This window comes from Rhinolophus sinicus, chromosome X (assembly GCF_036562045.2).
Source record: "Rhinolophus sinicus isolate RSC01 chromosome X, ASM3656204v1, whole genome shotgun sequence".
In the NCBI taxonomy this organism is placed as follows: Eukaryota; Metazoa; Chordata; class Mammalia; order Chiroptera; family Rhinolophidae; genus Rhinolophus; species Rhinolophus sinicus.
This window is the reverse complement of record NC_133768.1, coordinates 444,719-462,889: the sequence shown is the minus strand read 5'-3', so window position 1 is coordinate 462,889 and position 18,171 is coordinate 444,719. Positions and strand designations below refer to the sequence as shown.

General features: G+C 50.7%; 2 protein-coding genes across 2 annotated transcripts; both read left to right on the top strand.

Annotated features, from left to right (window-relative positions):
• Positions 1-4,909: 4,909 nt before the first annotated feature.
• On the top strand, positions 4,910-10,251 carry LOC141569715 (testis-specific Y-encoded protein 2-like). The gene is made up of 7 exons (XM_074324048.1): positions 4,910-5,743; positions 6,356-6,433; positions 6,544-6,655; positions 6,744-6,862; positions 6,996-7,185; positions 9,890-9,972; positions 10,114-10,251. Exons 1-7 carry the CDS (start codon positions 5,126-5,128, stop codon positions 10,249-10,251), a joined length of 1,338 nt encoding a protein of 445 aa, XP_074180149.1. The 5' UTR covers positions 4,910-5,125.
• Positions 10,252-14,683: 4,432 nt separating this feature from the next.
• LOC141569639 (testis-specific Y-encoded protein 2-like) lies at positions 14,684-17,770 on the top strand. The gene is made up of 6 exons (XM_074323728.1): positions 14,684-15,517; positions 16,130-16,207; positions 16,321-16,432; positions 16,524-16,669; positions 16,778-16,862; positions 17,674-17,770. The coding sequence occupies exons 1-6, from the start codon at positions 14,900-14,902 to the stop codon at positions 17,682-17,684; spliced, it is 1,050 nt and encodes a 349-aa protein (XP_074179829.1). The 5' UTR covers positions 14,684-14,899; the 3' UTR covers positions 17,685-17,770.
• Positions 17,771-18,171: the final 401 nt, after the last annotated feature.

The window sequence follows — 18,171 nt, the reverse complement described above, 5'->3', positions numbered from 1 at the left end:
TTTGAAGAAACCGGGAGTTGCAAGTGAAGTAGCATTTCACTGCCTGAGTGTGGTAGTCTTCCATTGACATAGCTGTTGCTGAGCAAGGAGAAAATCTTCATATTCTTTCTTGTTACATTTCCAATCTGCAGTTTCTCTCCAATAGGGGATGTGGAACTCAAGAAAGGGCCTGGCTGGCACTGCTGGCCAAAGGCTATGACATAAGGAAAACTTGACCTTGATCTTTGATGCTTGGGAGAATAGCATTGATCCAAGGAAGAAATGGGAAAATTAATAAAGAGAAACCTCACAAAAAGGAAGCAGTCGGCCTAAAGGGAAATCTCCCACATAGTAACATTTGGCATCAATTATAGAAAGAACTGTGAACTACAGACCCAACAGATTTGTCCACCAACATGAGTCATCAAAATAGACAGAATTGTCCCAATCAACATATGCAAAACTAGAAGAAACACCAAATAAACAATGTTTATGTTTGTGTCAAGCAAATGAGGCACACATCCCCAAGGAGACACGTGTATAAGAAAAACAACCTCTGCTATTATTGGGTGGTTGACTGGTAGACCTGTAGAAAAAGCTGCCAAAAACTTATTTTGCTGCTGTAAAACAACACTTCTTTCTTTTGTCACAACTTTGGCAGTTCAGATTTATAAACAGGACCATCCTCCACTATGTCCTCTGTCATTGTCAACAAGGCTGGAAGGATGAGGTGAGCTGTGAATCATCTCTTCTGCACACTGTCCAAGAGCAGAAACCTCTTGCCCTAGAATTCATGCTGTGGGCAGAATTCCACTGTCTCGCCACTGCAGGGAAGGTGTGCAACTGTCTGAACTGATGAATGGGAAGCAGTGAAGCTCATCCTCTCCGCTGAACCAAGCAGTGTTCCTGGTGTTCACCAAGTCAGAAAATGCATATCTCTTTTTCCCTCACATGAGTCTTCAAAACTCAGTATTGTGCAGAAACATCGCTCAGCAGTAGGGAGTCATTTTAGTCTTCCTAGATCTGTGAGGAAAAGAAGAAATGCGTCTCTCTGTGATCCATGAAAGAAGAAGTTTACAGACATGTAATCACACAGAGCCTTAAATTCTATTAGGCACCTGAGTGGGTGATCATCATGAAGGAGGAACTGGTTTGTTTCCAAAGCCTCTATCTTGACAGAGCACAGATAAAAACCTACATGGGAGAACATGTAAGAGTGTGAGACAGTAAGACTGAAAGACAGACATATAAAGAGATAAGAACACAGGGAGAAAAGTAAAAGAGATAGAGAAAGAGAAGGGAGAGAAAGAGAGAAGGGAAAATCGGGACAGAACATACAGAATGAGACTTTTAATATTGGGCTTTTACCATCTTGAGTAAAAGAGGTCAACACTGCAAAAATTAAGGGTACAGATTTCCACAGCAAGAAGCTAGTCATGGTCTGCAGCTTGATTCTCAACCACTGGGAAATGCACTCTGATTTCTGGAAGGTCAATGGAATAGTTTCCTGAAACGGAGGATGATAACTGATCAAAGAGGAACAGACAACCAGTGTCACCAAATGGAAATCTAGTGATATCAGCAGGGGGGGAAATGAAGGATATTGTATACTGTGCAAGAATGTAAAAGAGCCCTGTGATTATTTTTCACTGGCAGTAACCCAACTGTGAGTGGCAGAATGGCTCTGATGTAAGGGGTGCTATTCTAGTTCCTCAGGGTTTAGCTGATGGCCAGATAGACAGGGGTCCAGGTGGACCACCATAATTCTGGTACGGATTCCCAGGGCATTAACTTGATTTGCATATTGCACAGGGTAAGAATTTGATCATGAGAATATCCATGCAGGGGGTCTTGAAGATATTCTTCTGGGTCACAAAGCTAAGCATATCAGTGCGGGGCCATGCGAGAAATAACCCCATTCTAGCTACTACAGTAAGCAACTGACACTAAGAAACCTTGTCATTGACTCTGAGTTTTCGTTTTGGTGAAATGCAGGACTTTAAGCCAAGAAGGGCACGTGAACCCAATACTGTTTTTGTTCCCAGTTGGGTATGTCAAACACAATAGGGAACAATCTGATTATCTTTGGACACTGGCCCCTTCAGTGCAAGTCCTGAAAGAGGTACTGAGGTACTGCTGTGAAGAACCTAGAGAAGGACTACACAGAGGGAGTGATGCAAGTATTGAAAACATTACAACTTGCAGGAAAGGATACAACCCCCTGTGAGAAATGAAGATGTGCGAAGAAGAAAAATAAACAAGGAGGAGCAATGAGGCATTAGTGCCAAGGTTTGTTACCTTTGATACTGAGTCAAAGCTAAACAGAAATTGACTGGAATAGTATTGAACACACTGCGTAAATTATAGAGAGTGAATAATTGGTTTTCTGTAGGAATGGGTGTCAGGACACTGCAGGATGCTGAAATATAACACAGGTTAGTGCTCAGAACTTTGCAATAAAACTATATCCACTGGCACAGGACATTCTTCCAGGCAAAAGGGGTGGGAGTGAGGGGAATCAGGGCCTCACACAGGGGACAATAGCTCCTAATCTGGTATTACCCTGTTAAGTGATTGATACACATAAGGGCACCTAGCATTATGATTGTATTCAGACTAATCTGCACGGGGTTTTTGAGAATTCCACTTGAATCTGAAGAGGAAGTGCAGTGTGAATTCCAGATTGTAAGTGAACATTTTCCTGAAATATAGAGTGATAGCTCATTACACAGGAACAGATGACCAGCGTCCCCAAAAGCAACCCTAGTGACATTGTGAGTGGGACAATAGAAGGATGTTGAAAGATCCTTTAAGTTACCTGATTGAGAAGTTTGATTGCTTGTGTCATCCTGGAGTTGCTTGTCCCACTTAGGGGAAATAAATTCCAGCATGATGCGTTTCTGAGACAGTCTCAGATGGAGAGTTCCGGTTGAGTTAGTGAGAGGCTTGGGCATATTCCTGATGTCGAGATGACCACATACTCGGCTCTGGTTGCACAAGAGTTGTGCTCTGTCTGTGTCCAGGCTATCCACCCCAGGTTGTTGTCAATCCTGACTTAAGACAGAATACCTGGAAATGTACAGGTATGCGCTTGTGTGTGTGACGCGATGCAAGAGTGTACACAATAATAGCGTGTGCATGTATGTATGTATACATGAGGATATGTACAGCATGTGCACATACCTATCCATGCATATTTGGATTCATAACGCGTGAAACCTCTCACAGGACAGCATGTGAAGTTCAGCCCTCTGAAAACTGCCAGTCGCCATAGATGTGAACAGCAATATCACTGATGCAGCACCTTGTGAGTGGCGACACACTGCAGCCTTCTCTCTTGATCACTCCTGGGGTACAACAGGGAACAAGAACCAGCTCTCTCAGGAGACAAATCCCATATGCATAATGGAATGGTTCCAATTGACATATTGCAAGTGTGGCAGAACCCCCAAATCAGCACCATTCATGATGTTTTAAAGCGAATGAGAAACCTTCACCCCAGAGGAGTCCAGTATATAAGATAAATGTCTTTTGTAATGTTGGAGACGCTGTCGTGTATCCAGGAGAACCAGGTGCCACAAACATACTTTGCTACTCCGAAACATCATGCCTTTCTTTGGTCACAAATCGGTAGAACAACCTTATGGTCAATCCGAACCAGCCTTCGCCTTCCCCTCTGATGTGCTCAACAGGGTTAGAAGGCTGGGAAGCATTGTCATGTAGCACTCTGCCCAAGAGCAGGAACCACTTGCCCTAGAGATCGTGCTTTGCGCATCGATCCATTCCCTCTTACCTCAGCGGGGTGGGGGTGGGGGGTGTTTGTTCATCTGTCCGTGCTGCTGAGGGGGGCGCCGTGCAGCTCATCCTGTCTGCTAAAGCAAGAAACGGACGCTGTGTTCCCCAGACAAAGAGACTGTGTCCTTTTTCCCCTCTCCTGAGTCTTCAAGACTCAGTCTTGTGTGGTGATGCGGCCCTGCAGAAGGGACTTTTGTCAGTGTTGATGGCAACTGTCAGTGAAAGAAGACAGGTGTTTTGCCACGCCCCACGTGTGAAGGAGCTTGCCAGGCCACAACAGCACAGAGCCTCACATTCTGTTAAGGTACGTGCGTGGGTGCCAGTCTCCGAGGACATGCTGTCTTATTTCTGAAGGCTCTCAGTGGCTAGAGCTCACAAAAAATACCTAGGTAGGGGAACAGAGAGAGTGTGAGACAGAAAGACTGTGAGGAAGACAAAGGCATCATGAAGCAGAGAGGGGACAACGAAGGAGGGACAAAACAATAGGAGCGATATTGAAGGAAGGAAGGAATGAAAGGAGGAAATGAAGGATGGAGGAACAGAGGACACGGAGGGAGGGAGTGAAGGAAGGCAGGAAGGAAGGAGCCAAGGGAGGAAAGAAGGAAGGGAGGGAGGGAGGGAGGGAGGGAGGGAGGGAAGGAGGGAGGAAAACAGGAAGGATGGAAGGAAATAAACTGAGGGGTAGACACCCAAAATAAGCCAGTTTGTGGGCTTTTTGCGTCTCGAGCCCAGGATTTCCAGTCTGCCAAAATTAAGGCTACAGCCACCTACAGCGAGAAAGCTCGCCAGGGTTTGCAGCTTGCCGCTCAAAATTGCCTTCTCACACGTAACAAGAACTGCCCAGCCGCTACTCCCCTGATCTAGGTCATGAGACTTGCCTGTGCTGGAATCAATGTGAAATTGATCAGGACAGCGATGTGCTAGAGGAAAACTGAGCTCACGCTCAGAGACCCAGGAGGGGGCGCCGAAGTGTAGAAAAACGCTGAATGCCAGGAGCTTCAAAGTCGGACTTTCAGGAGGCGGGTCTTGGAAGGGGCGGGTCTGTCAGATCTGCAGACAGCTCTTGAGCAAGTGGTCGGGTCCACCAGGGGGCGCAGCGCGGGCCCTGAGTCTGATTGGTGGAGATGGCCAGCGATCACAGTGGTCGTGGCTCTCTGGTCCTCCATCAGTGTCCCTGGCAGGATGGCGCCAGAAAACTTGAGCATGCGAACTAGGCTCCAGAAGCAGGAAGAAGTGTGCGTAGAAGCCCGGTTCCAGTCCGCTGGGCGTTCGTGGGGGCCCCGTGGGATCTGGATACACAGGGAACTTTGAAGTCCAGGTCCTTGACACCTGCATTCGGGGCAAGGGCCACATGGAGAGTGAGGCAGGGTCGGAGGAAGGTCGGGCAATCCAAGCATCCTGGAATGCTTTAGATCTGGGAGGGGGCCTTCAGGAGGCAGGGACACGTGGGCCTCCAGGTACAGCGGGGCCCTTGGGGCCCCGTCAGGCCGCAGCCTGTGGGAGGGCGTCGGAAGCGTCGGTATTCCGGGTGGAGGCGATGCAGGAAGGAGAATCCCTGGAAGCAGAGCAGGAGGAAGTACGGCTGGGAGAGGGCATTGTGGAGACAGTGCAGGTGCTGACCGGGGCAGTTGTAGAGGAAGACGTGGAGCTTCAGGAGAAGAAGGCGGTGAGCGATATGGACAGGGGGGAGGAGCCTGTGCAGCCTGCTGTTTGGGAGGAGCAGGGGCAGGCCTCCGCCAAGGAGGAGAAGCCGGCAGAGCCAGAGCAGGCCCTGGCTGGCCGTAATCGGTCCTGTGGGCGTTCCCCACTGGAGGCTCTGGAGGCCCTTCAGTTGGAAATGGAGCCAATGAATAAGCAAGCAAGGCAGGCCCAGGGTCGCCTGCAACTCAGGATCAGTAAGAGGTGGAAGGCCTACCTGGAGCTCAGAGGCAGCATCATCCAAGACATCCATGGCTTCTGGGCCACAGTCGTATCCTTGATGCTGTGAGGGAGGGACCAGGTGGTAGCTGGGTAGTGTAGGAGTCTGGTAAGGCAGGGTCCAGTTCGCCCAGGAATTACACATACGGGTGCCAAGCCCCGGCTTGTGAGCGCAGTCTTGCAACTCTCACCCTGAAACCTGGGGGGAGCCTGGATATCGTGCAAAGGCTTGGCACGCTCCTTGGGCTCTAGCTGCAGAGGTCCAAAGCAGAACTACAAATGCCACGAGGACAGTTTACACAAAACTGGTGCATGCCTAAGAGGTTAACACGGGGATAGCGATACAGGCCTGGGGCTCTGAATGTCCATCTCGTCTGTCAGAACCAGGAATGCATCGTGTCCCAACTTAAGCTGCTTCTGTCAAGCCCTAGGCACACAGGAGTCAGGTGGACGTGAAGGGTCCTCAGGAAATTGCGCCTCCCTGTGTTTGTGCACAGATATCCAGCACCCAGGGGTCGCCCTGGGCCTTGTTGCTGTTGGGTTGAACGAGTGGGCCTAGGCGTTGGATTGCTCAGCCAATGTTAGGCTGTTCCCCAGACTTGCTCTGGTGTGCCAGCTCTTTGAGCTCCAGCGTGCAGCCTTCAGACTCCTTGACCTGTAGCAGTTTGTGAACCACCCAGGAATGTCGGCAATGATCGGAGACCAAGATGAAAACATGCTTAGCTACCTGATGGATTTGCAGGTGAGGTTGGGGAGCGAGGGTGGCTATGGGGAAACGATCTACTCTTGGAAACAGGCAAGGCCAGTGTGCTGGAAAGGGCTCTCACCTTCTCATCCACTTTTTCCTGGCAGGTCGAGGAATTCAGACATCGCCGTGATTTCTGCAAGATCAGGCTGTTCTTTCGGAGCAACCCCTACTTCCACAATCAGGTGATTGTGAAGGAGTATGTCATCCACATCACGGGTAAGAGGAGGCTGCGAGACGGGTCCAGGGTGGTGTATGAAAGTGGGAACCTGATTCAGCCCTTTCTCATGTACTTCTCTTCCTGCAGGATATAAGGCGCCTCATGCCACCCCAATTCGCTGGTACCCGCACTACGCATGCGAAGCCTATGGCCTCAGGCACCAACGCCACAGCCCTAACTTTTCAACTGGGTGTCTGACCACCACTGTTCCGGCTCCGCAAGATTGCTGAGGTGGGGTATCCCAGGTCGTGTCCAAAGGAAGTTTTGTGGGTGTTTGCGCCTTTTGGATTTGGGATCTGAGTCCCAACCTGTCCTGATGGGCCCTGTTTCCCCTGCCAGATCATCAGTAAGGACCTGTGGCCCGATGCCCTGAAGTACTATGTGAAGAGCAAGGCACCGCAGGAGGAATCACGCAGGAGGACAGGTGTGGACCCGGGGGCGGGGCAGTGCAACATGTGCTGTCAGGGAGCTGGGGCGTTTTTATCAGGTGCAGAAACTGAAGCTCAAGGAACGCAACCAGTGCCAGCAGGTCAGGAGGGCAGCAGGAAGCCACAGGGCGTCTGCAGAAGTGCAGGGCCAATCCCGTTCTGACTAGAGAAGCTTATGGTAGATGAGGCAGTGAGAATGTGCAGAGTCGCTCAGAATCCGCCGTCACTCGTTAACTCCACTCCTCGGTACTCTCATGACCTGGCCATCGGCCCCACTCTCAGGCCTTCCTACCACCCCCTGAAAATGTGGCTGGCAACGTGTCCTTCCTACCACCTATTTCACAAGAGCCCGGGTATGCTCTTCACGAATGAGCTGGCCCAGTGAGGTCCGCCCTTTTCAGTTGCATCCTCATAGCCGCGGTGAACTTCCTTAGGGGTCCCTGTTGCCTCCCACCGTGATAGTGAGAGCTCTGCTCCATCATGAAACGGAGATAATGGGGGCACGTTTTGCACCATGGCTAGAAGAAATTTAATAGATCGCAGAATGGGGCCTGACCATGGTTTCTGGTCAGAGCCTGAGTACCTAAAGTATCTGTGTTACTGCCCAGGGACGATACATGTCCATGTGTGCGAGGGTGTGTGTTGGTGTGAGTGTGTGCGTGCATGCAAGGTGATGCCTGTGTCCATGGGAAATCCCGGAAATTGGGAAAATGATGACAGATAGTCCAGCCTATCTACATTGGTGGGAAACGTAAGAAGCGGTTTCAGATGGAGACGGATTTTAAACAATACCGTTTTCATGCACAGGAAATGAGTGAGGAGTCTTCCGGGGGTGAGACCTGTGGAACCCGAGATATCCATAACCTGGAAAACACTGAAGGATAAATAAACAGCATCCACTGTGGGTGTCCGTGGTTTGTTTTTGCATGGGAATGTGCCGAGTCCAGGAAAACTCAACTCCCTTTAGACTCTGTAGCCCACTGGCTAGGCATGGCCAGTCCTTGGTTGAGGGAGGCATCTGGGCCTGCAAGGTGTAAAGAGGGGCAAGTTATGTATTGGGATTGTTTCAGCCTCCACAATTCTTCCTGTGTTCCGGTAGTGGGCATGAGAGTAGAACGAAGGGAAAGGCCAGTGATCGCGTCTTCACATTTTCCCAATGTGGAATCAGGACGTTCAAGGAGTGGGTCTGGTTGAGCAGGGAAGCAGTTACACGCGCAGTGGCAATAGTGTGAGACGATGGTCCTGCGAGTACGCTCCCTGTTCGTGTCTTTGCACTCACTGACAGCGCGCAATGAGCGGGGAGTCTCAATGTCCATTTCCCGGTTGGTCAGAGTGCCCTCCTTCAGGAATGGGACGCCACCACGTTTGCCCCGATGATCAGGCTGTCCGGGCCAGAGTTGCAAGCCACATTAGGGAAATAGTTGGATAAGGTGCAATGGGACAATGTGGGATAGGTTGCCAGAGGCATGGGGGGATGCAACAAAAGTGTGGCTTTGCCTTGGGGCAAGGCCTACAATTGACAGGATCAATTGTCAGGGAAAGTGTGTAAACCCAACTTCCTCGTATCACTGTGGCCACATGCGTCACGTGAACCTTCACAGGTTGCCATTTGAACCCAAAGACACAGGCAGGCCTGAGGGGAGCAGGCTGTTAGGGTTGCTTAATGGGCCATAGCCATCTCACACACCCACGTGTCTTGTGTCCTCTGATGACATCGCTCTTAGTATTCCTGACTGTATGTGGGCTGAAGCCTTTCCCCCAGGCCCTCTATCAGGAGGAGAGCCCAAAGGGAAAAGTCAGCCACAGGACAATACGTTTCTCCTGTGCAGAGCAATGAGAGTGTCCCTCCTCAGTGGACGACCGTGCACACAAATTACCAGGCACAGGACAATGGAAACATCGGTCTTCTTCCTGGGTCCTTCTCAACATCCTGTGCATGAGGCTGGTGGGAACACATGGAGCAGAGAGAGAGCACCTTTTTTGAGCCACACCCTGGAGGTGGCAGGCTCTCAGGGGAATCCCTGCTCAGTGGGTGGATGCCTCCTTGCAACACCTGTGTAGAGACCACACAAAGGACTGACACTGCCCGTAAAGGAGGAGGGGCACTTCAACCTTCACCAGCTACCCACAACGTTCTGCTGTATTCGTAGACGCAGTGTCTCCGAGACAAACATATAATGTTCGCCATTATGTCAGGAAACACTGGTTGGCCTAGTCTGAGAAGACGAAGGCATCACATTTGGGATGCACATGCTACAAGAAAGCCAAGTGCGAGACTCAGGGACAGGAGAAGGGCGTCATTTTATGGAAGGAATGGAGAAATTGGGAGAGGTTTCCGAGAATGAAAGTCGATGAGAGAACAGCTAGAGTTCGCAGACATGGCAGTTTCTTAACCTTCTGAGTTTCTGGGCTAGTTACTGATTTTGTAGGAGACACTGCACCTCTTCGTGTTGGTGCCGCACACTGATGAATCATTTCAGTGGATGAAAGTGTTGGCTGTAATTCACAATCCTTCCTGTCATTGACTCCAAGGATTGCTGTGTGGAAGCTTTCCATTCCGGCCAGCTTCTCTCTTTCGGTGAGGTTTTCCCCTCATGAATTTTCCCATCTCCCCACCATAGGCTCAACGCCTTTCTCCCACGAATTGCTTATCGTGATCAGGCTCTGTTTTATTTCCTGGTCTTTGGGACCATAGGGCCCGCATGGACCTCACTCTGGTTCCACAACCTGATCATTGGGAACCCGTGTCGATTGGAAAGCTAACAGGGAGGATAAACTTGACTTTTCCCCCCTGTTTGGAAACAGCTGTGCCCGTGGGAGCACTTCACATCTCACGTGGTGAAATGCCCCGCAAGTCGGGACTCTCAGTTTCCTCCTGGGGAATCTTTGTAAGTACCCCTTCCCACAACGTTCTCCACTATGCAGTATTGTTCCTCTACTTTGTTCATGGCTTCACCACACTTAACTGTGCACAAGGGCAATCGTGTTCTTCCCGAATGAACCAAGCCCTCTGTTTTCTATTGTGGCAGGAGAAAGGACTGAAAGCTGTCTCTTTTAGTGGAAGACACTCAATAGAGCCGTTAGTATCTTCAGACAAGTCTGAGGTTTCTGATGGCGTGCGCGATGAAAGTGGTATAAAAGCGTCCCAGCAAGAAGAGGCTCGGTGAAGCACCTGGGTGATATGTTGTGTAAGCACAACCCTAAGGAGTTGGAGAGGGTTTCTCCGGTAGCGTAATCCTTCTGACAAATCCTTGCCAAAGAAGACCCACTAGTCTTTCCAGAAAGGAAGTCTTGGGCCAAGTGAGAAAACACACAGAGCATGACAAAGACATGTTTATGTCCACAGGCTGTGGGAAACTGTGGTATGTGGTTGCCACACTTAAATGGCCCATTGGGCAAGTTAAAGGGTCCAGCATCCATTCTACCTCGTTCCTCTGGGCGCTGTTGGCCCAGGTGGGACCAGTGCCCTGGAACTTCCATTTGACCGCATTGATATATGGCCAGGAACACTCATTCACAAATGCTGCAATATGCTCTCTACACCGAAAGATGTACACGTGTGTTGTAGGGAGGACTGGGATTTTCGCAATTTTGCTCTTTATTTTGGTCCACTCCACACCTCTCTGTTTCTCTCTCTCTCTTTCTCTCTTTCTTTCTTTTATCCTTTCTTCCTTCCTTCCTTCCTTGCTTCCTTTCTTCCTTCCTTCCTTGCTTCCTTTCCCTCCCTCCCCCCTCCCCCACTTCTCCCCCCGCTCCCCCCCCTCCCCCCCCTCTCTGTCTCTGAAAGAGCTATCATTAGATTTCCATTCTTTCTTCCCTCTGCGGAAAATATTCACACATTCCCAATCCTTTATTATGTTGTTTTCTGTGGAAATTGCCACCAAAGCATGACCAAGGTGTGGCTATCATTTCCTTTGTAGAGCTATTCAGTTAACGGCATAGTCGCCGTGAATTTTTAGGATTTACCAGAGAATACCGAGCAGAGATGGAACATTGGCAACATGTAAATGAGAGCCTTTATTGGAATATACACATTGATTAAAGATTCTAGGTCAGGTTCTCTAGATCTGTCCCTATTATGTGGAGATGAATGGTTATCGTTCAGCCGTAGTATGTCAAGAGGACTTTTGTCAGTGCAGGAGGGGTGCACGATATCAAGGACCACAATATGAATATGGGAAAGATTTATAAAAATTGCACTAGGCGAGATAAATGACTTCAAATGGCTGAGCGTGGTGGGAATTTCAGGAAGGCTGTTATTGTACGCTGTGCAAGAGTGCAAAAGAGCCCTGTGATTACTTTTGACTGGCCGTCACCCAAATGTCAGTGGCAGAATGGCTCTGACATAAGGGGTAGTATCCTAGTACCTCAGCGTTTAGCTAATGGCTTGATAGGCAGGGGTGCATGTGGAGCTCCCTACTACTGGTAGGGATTCCCAGGTCATTCCCTCGCTTTGCACATTACACAGGGTAGGAATTTGATCATGAGAGAGTCTTGAAGATATTCTTCTGGGACACAAAGGCTAAGCATATCAGTGCTGGGCCATGCTAGAGATGACCCCAATCTAGCCCGTATAGTAGGCAACTGACACTAGGAAACCTGGTCACTGGCTCTGAGTTTTCGTTTTGGTGAAGTCCAGGACTTCAAGCCTAGAAGGGATCGTGAATCCCAATACTGTTTTTGTTCCCAGTCAGATGTATCAAACACAATAGCGAGCAAGCTCATTATCTTTGGACACTGGCCCCTTAGAGCGCAAGTCCTGAAAGAGGTACTGAGGTACTGCTGTGAGGAACCTGGAGAAGGAGTATGCAGAAGGAAGTGATGCAGGTATTGTAAAACATTAGGACTTGCAGGAAAGGAGACGTCCCCCAGTGAGATATGAAGATGCGCAGAGAAGCCAAGATAATTCAGGAGGAGCCCTGAGGCATTGCTGCCATGGTTTGTTACATTTGATACTGAGTCAACGCTAAACAGGTATTGGCTGGCCCTTTCAACTGGAATAGTATCAAACACGCTGCATAAATCAAAGAGGGTGAATACGTTGCTTTCAGTAGGAATGGAGGTCAGGACGGTGCAGGGCTAAGCACTGCAGGGTGCTGAGGGATGACTGTTTAGTGCTCAGAAGTGCGCAATAAAACTTTACCCCCTGGCCTGGGCCATTCTTACAGGCAAATGGGGTGGGGGCAGGTGGAATCACAGGGCCTCACACGGGGGACAATAGCTCCTCATCCTTATATTACCCTTCTTAAAGGATTGATGCCTATAAGGGCATCTTTCATTATTGTATTCGGACTAATTCTGCACAGTAGTTTTGAGAATTCCATTTGAATCTGAAGAGGAAGTTCAGTGTGAATTCTGGAATGTCAGTTGAAGAGTTTCCTGAAATAGACGATGATAGCTGATTCAACAGGTACAGATGAGCAGTGTCCCCAAACGGAACTCTAGTGACATCGTGAGTGGGACAATAGAAGGATGTTGAAAGATCCTTTAAGTTACCTGATTGAGAAGTCTGATTGCTTGTGTCAAATCCTGGAGTTGCTTGCCCCACTTAGGGGAAATAAATTCCAGCATAATGCGTTTCTGAGACAGTCTCAGATGGAGAGTTCCAGTTGAGTTAGTGAGAGGCTTGGGCATATTCCTGATGTCGAGATGACCACATTCTCAGCTCTGGTTGCACAAGAGTTGTGCTCTGTCTGTGTCCAGGCTATCCACCCCAGGTTGTTGTCAATCCTGACTTAAGACAGAATACCTGGAAATGTACAGGTATGTGCTTGTGTGTGTGACGCGATGCAAGTGTGTACACAATAATAGCATGTGCATGTATGTATGTATACATGAGGATATGTACAGCATGTGCACATACCTATCCATGCATATTTGGATTCATAACGCGTGAAACCTCTCACAGGAAAGCATGTGAAGTTCAGCCCTCTGAAAACTGCCAGTCGCCATAGATGTGAACAGCAATATCACTGATGCAGCACCTTGTGAGTGGCGACACACTGCAGCCTTCTCTCTTGATCACTCCTGGGGTACAACAGGGAACAAGAACCAGCTCTCTCAGGAGACAAATCCCATATGCATAATGGAATGGTTCCAATTGACATATGCAAGTGTGGCAGAACCCCCAAATCAGCACCATTCATGATGTTTTAAAGCGAATGAGAAACCTTCACCCCAGAGGAGTCCAGTATATAAGAAAAATGTCTTTTGTAAGGTTGGGGACGCTGTCGTGTATTCCAGGAGAACCAGGTGCCACAAACATACTTTGCTACTCCGAAACATCATGCCTTTCTTTGGTCACAAATCGGTAGAACAACCTTATGGTCAATCCGAACCAGCCTTTGCCTTCCCCTCTGATGTGCTCAACAGGGTTAGAAGGCTGGGAAGCATTGTCATGTAGCACTCTGCCCAAGAGCAGGAACCACTTGCCCTAGAGATCGTGCTTTGCGCATCGATCCATTCCCTCTTAACTCAGCGGGGTGAGGGGGGGGTTTCTGTTCATCTGTCCGTGCTGCTGAGCGGGCGCCGTGCAGCTCATCCTGTCTGCTAAAGCAAGAAATGGACGCTGTGTTCCCCAGACAGAGAGACTGTGTCCTTTTTCCCCTCTCCTGAGTCTTCAAGACTCAGTCTTGTGTGGTGATGCGGCCCTGCAGAAGGGACTTTTGTCAGTGTTGATGGCAACTGTCAGTGAAAGAAGACAGGTGTTTTGCCACGCCCCACGTGTGAAGGAGCTTGCCAGGCCACAACAGCACAGAGCCTCACATTCTGTTAAGGTACGTGCGTGGGTGCCAGTCTCCGAGGACATGCTGTCTTATTTCTGAAGGCTCTCAGTGGCTAGAGCTCACAAAAAATACCTAGGTAGGGGAACAGAGGGAGTGTGAGACAGAAAGACTGTGAGGAAGACAAAGACATCATGAAGCAGAGAGGGGACAACGAAGGAGGGACAAAACAATAGGAGCGATATTGAAGGAAGGAAGGAATGAAAGGAGGAAATGAAGGATGGAGGAACAGAGGACACGGAGGGAGGGAGTGAAGGAAGGCAGGAAGGAAGGAGCCAAGGGAGGAAGGGAGGGAGGGAGGGAGGGAGGGAGGGAGGAAAGAAGGAATGAAAACAGGAAGGATGGAAGGAAATAAACTGAGGGGTAGACACCCAAAATAAGCCAGTTTGTGGGCTTTTTGCGTCTCGAGCCCAGGATTTCCAGTCTGCCAAAATTAAGGCTACAGCCACCTACAGCGAGAAAACTCGCCAGGGTTTGCAGCTTGCCGCTCAAAATTGCCTTCTCACACGTATCAAGAACTGCCCAGCCGCTACTCCCCTGATCTAGGTCATGAGACTTGCCTGTGGTGGAATCAATGTGAAATTGATCAGGACAATGATGTGCTAGAGGAAAACTGAGCTCACGCTCAGAGACCCAGGAGGGGGCGCCGAAGTGTAGAAAAACGCTGAATGCCAGGAGCTTCAAAGTCGGACTTTCAGGAGGCGGGTCTTGGAAGGGGCGGGTCTGTCAGATCTGCAGACAGCTCTTGAGCAAGTGGTTGGGCCCACCAGGGGGAGCAGCGCGGGCCCTGAGTCTGATTGGTGGAGATGGCCAGCGATCACAGTGGTCGTGGCTCTCTGGTCCTCCATCAGTGTCCCTGGCAGGATGGCGCCAGAAAACTTGAGCATGCGAACTAGGCTCCAGAAGCAGGAAGAAGTGTGCGTAGAAGCCCGGTTCCAGTCCGCTGGGCGTTCGTGGGGGCCCCGTGGGATCTGGATACACAGGGAACTTTGAAGTCCAGGTCCTTGACACCTGCATTCGGGGCAAGGGCCACATGGAGAGTGAGGCAGGGTCGGAGGAAGGTCGGGCAATCCAAGCATCCTGGAATGCTTTAGATCTGGGAGGGGGCCTTCAGGAGGCAGGGACACGTGGGCCTCCAGGTACAGCGGGGCCCTTGGGGCCCCGTCAGGCCGCAGCCTGTGGGAGGGCGTCGGAAGCGTCGGTATTCCGGGTGGAGGCGATGCAGGAAGGAGAATCCCTGGAAGCAGAGCAGGAGGAAGTACGGCTGGGAGAGGGCATCGTGGAGACAGTGCAGGTGCTGACCGGGGCAGTTGTAGAGGAAGACGTGGAGCTTCAGGAGAAGAAGGCGGTGAGCGATATGGACAGGGGGGAGGAGCCTGTGCAGCCTGCTGTTTGGGAGGAGCAGGGGCAGGCCTCCGCCAAGGAGGAGAAGCCGGCAGAGCCAGAGCAGGCCCTGGCTGGCCGTAATCGGTCCTGTGGGCGTTCCCCACTGGAGGCTCTGGAGGCCCTTCAGTTGGAAATGGAGCCAATGAATAAGCAAGCAAGGCAGGCCCAGGGTCGCCTGCAACTCAGGATCAGTAAGAGGTGGAAGGCCTACCTGGAGCTCAGAGGCAGCATCATCCAAGACATCCATGGCTTCTGGGCCACAGTCGTATCCTTGATGCTGTGAGGGAGGGACCAGGTGGTAGCTGGGTAGTGTAGGAGTCTGGTAAGGCAGGGTCCAGTTCGCCCAGGAATTACACATACGGGTGCCAAGCCCCGGCTTGTGAGCGCAGTCTTGCAACTCTCACCCTGAAACCTGGGGGGAGCCTGGATATCGTGCAAAGGCTTGGCACGCTCCTTGGGCTCTAGCTGCAGAGGTCCAAAGCAGAACTACAAATGCCACGAGGACAGTTTACACAAAACTGGTGCATGCCTAAGAGGTTAACACGGGGATAGCGATACAGGCCTGGGGCTCTGAATGTCCATCTCGTCTGTCAGAACCAGGAATGCATCGTGTCCCAACTTAAGCTGCTTCTGTCAAGCCCTAGGCACACAGGAGTCAGGTGGACGTGAAGGGTCCTCAGGAAATTGCGCCTCCCTGTGTTTGTGCACAGATATCCAGCACCCAGGGGTCGCCCTGGGCCTTGTTGCTGTTGGGTTGAACGAGTGGGCCTAGGCGTTGGATTGCTCAGCCAATGTTAGGCTGTTCCCCAGACTTGCTCTGGTGTGCCAGCTCTTTGAGCTCCAGCGTGCAGCCTTCAGACTCCTTGACCTGTAGCAGTTTGTGAACCACCCAGGAATGTCGGCAATGATCGGAGACCAAGATGAAAACATGCTTAGCTACCTGATGGATTTGCAGGTGAGGTTGGGGAGCGAGGGTGGCTATGGGGGGAAACGATCTACTCTTGGAAACAGGCAAGGCCAGTGTGCTGGAAAGGGGCTCTCACCTTCTCATCCACTTTTTCCTGGCAGGTCGAGGAATTCAGACATCGCCGTGATTTCTGCAAGATCAGGCTGTTCTTTCGGAGCAACCCCTACTTCCACAATCAGGTGATTGTGAAGGAGTATGTCATCCACATCACGGGTAAGAGGAGGCTGCGTAGACGGGGTCCGCGGGTGGTGTATGAAAGTGGGAACCTGATTCAGCCCTTTCTCATGTACTTCTCTTCCTGCAGGATATAAGGCGTCTCATGCCACCCCAATTCGCTGGTACCCGCACTACGCATGCGAAGCCTATGGCCTCAGGCACCAACGCCACAGCCCTAACTTTTTCAACTGGGTGTCTGACCACCACTGTTCCGGCTCCGGCAAGATTGCTGAGGTGGGGTATCCCAGGTCGTGTCCAAAGGAAGTTTTGTGGGTGTTTGCGCCTTTTGGATTTGGGATCTGAGTCCCAACCTGTCCTGATGGGCCCTGTTTCCCCTGCCAGATCATCAGTAAGGACCTGTGGCCCGATGCCCTGAAGTACTATGTGAAGAGCAAGGCACCGCAGGAGGAATCACGCAGGAGGACAGGTGTGGACCCGGGGGCGGGGCAGTGCAACATGTGCTGTCAGGGAGCTGGGGCGTTTTTATCAGGTGCAGAAACTGAAGCTCAAGGAACGCAACCAGTGCCAGCAGGTCAGGAGGGCAGCAGGAAGCCACAGGGCGTCTGCAGAAGTGCAGGGCCAATCCCGTTCTGACTAGAGAAGCTTATGGTAGATGAGGCAGTGAGAATGTGCAGAGTCGCTCAGAATCCGCCGTCACTCGTTAACTCCACTCCTCGGTACTCTCATGACCTGGCCATCGGCCCCACTCTCAGGCCTTCCTACCACCCCCTGAAAATGTGGCTGGCAACGTGTCCTTCCTACCACCTATTTCACAAGAGCCCGGGTATGCTCTTCACGAATGAGCTGGCCCAGTGAGGTCCGCCCTTTTCAGTTGCATCCTCATAGCCGCGGTGAACTTCCTTAGGGGTCCCTGTTGCCTCCCACCGTGATAGTGAGAGCTCTGCTCCATCATGAAACGGAGATAATGGGGGCACGTTTTGCACCATGGCTAGAAGAAATTTAATAGATCGCAGAATGGGGCCTGACCATGGTTTCTGGTCAGAGCCTGAGTACCTAAAGTATCTGTGTTACTGCCCAGGGACGATACATGTCCATGTGTGCGAGGGTGTGTGTTGGTGTGAGTGTGTGCGTGCATGCAAGGTGATGCCTGTGTCCATGGGAAATCCCGGAAATTGGGAAAATGATGACAGATAGTCCAGCCTATCTACATTGGTGGGAAACGTAAGAAGCGGTTTCAGATGGAGACGGATTTTAAACAATACCGTTTTCATGCACAGGAAATGAGTGAGGAGTCTTCCGGGGGTGAGACCTGTGGAACCCGAGATATCCATAACCTGGAAAACACTGAAGGATAAATAAACAGCATCCACTGTGGGTGTCCGTGGTTTGTTTTTGCATGGGAATGTGCCGAGTCCAGGAAAACTCAACTCCCTTTAGACTCTGTAGCCCACTGGCTAGGCATGGCCAGTCCTTGGTTGAGGGAGGCATCTGGGCCTGCAAGGTGTAAAGAGGGGCAAGTTATGTATTGGGATTGTTTCAGCCTCCACAATTCTTCCTGTGTTCCGGTAGTGGGCATGAGAGTAGAACGAAGGGAAAGGCCAGTGATCGCGTCTTCACATTTTCCCAATGTGGAATCAGGACGTTCAAGGAGTGGGTCTGGTTGAGCAGGGAAGCAGTTACACGCGCAGTGGCAATAGTGTGAGACGATGGTCCTGCGAGTACGCTCCCTGTTCGTGTCTTTGCACTCACTGACAGCGCGCAATGAGCGGGGAGTC

Coding starts and splice junctions, on each gene's coding strand:
- LOC141569715 (XM_074324048.1), top strand. CDS start 5,126: ATGGAGAGTGAGGCAGGGTCGGAGGAAGGTCGGGCAATCCAAGCATCC. Junction 6,863..6,995: donor CTGGGTGTCTGACCACCACT/GTTCCGGCTCCG, acceptor TTCCCCTGCCAG/ATCATCAGTAAGGACCTGTG. Junction 9,973..10,113: donor TTTCCTCCTGGGGAATCTTT/GTAAGTACCCCT, acceptor CTATTGTGGCAG/GAGAAAGGACTGAAAGCTGT.
- LOC141569639 (XM_074323728.1), top strand. CDS start 14,900: ATGGAGAGTGAGGCAGGGTCGGAGGAAGGTCGGGCAATCCAAGCATCC. Junction 15,518..16,129: donor ATGGCTTCTGGGCCACAGTC/GTATCCTTGATG, acceptor GACCTGTAGCAG/TTTGTGAACCACCCAGGAAT. Junction 16,670..16,777: donor GCTCCGGCAAGATTGCTGAG/GTGGGGTATCCC, acceptor TTCCCCTGCCAG/ATCATCAGTAAGGACCTGTG.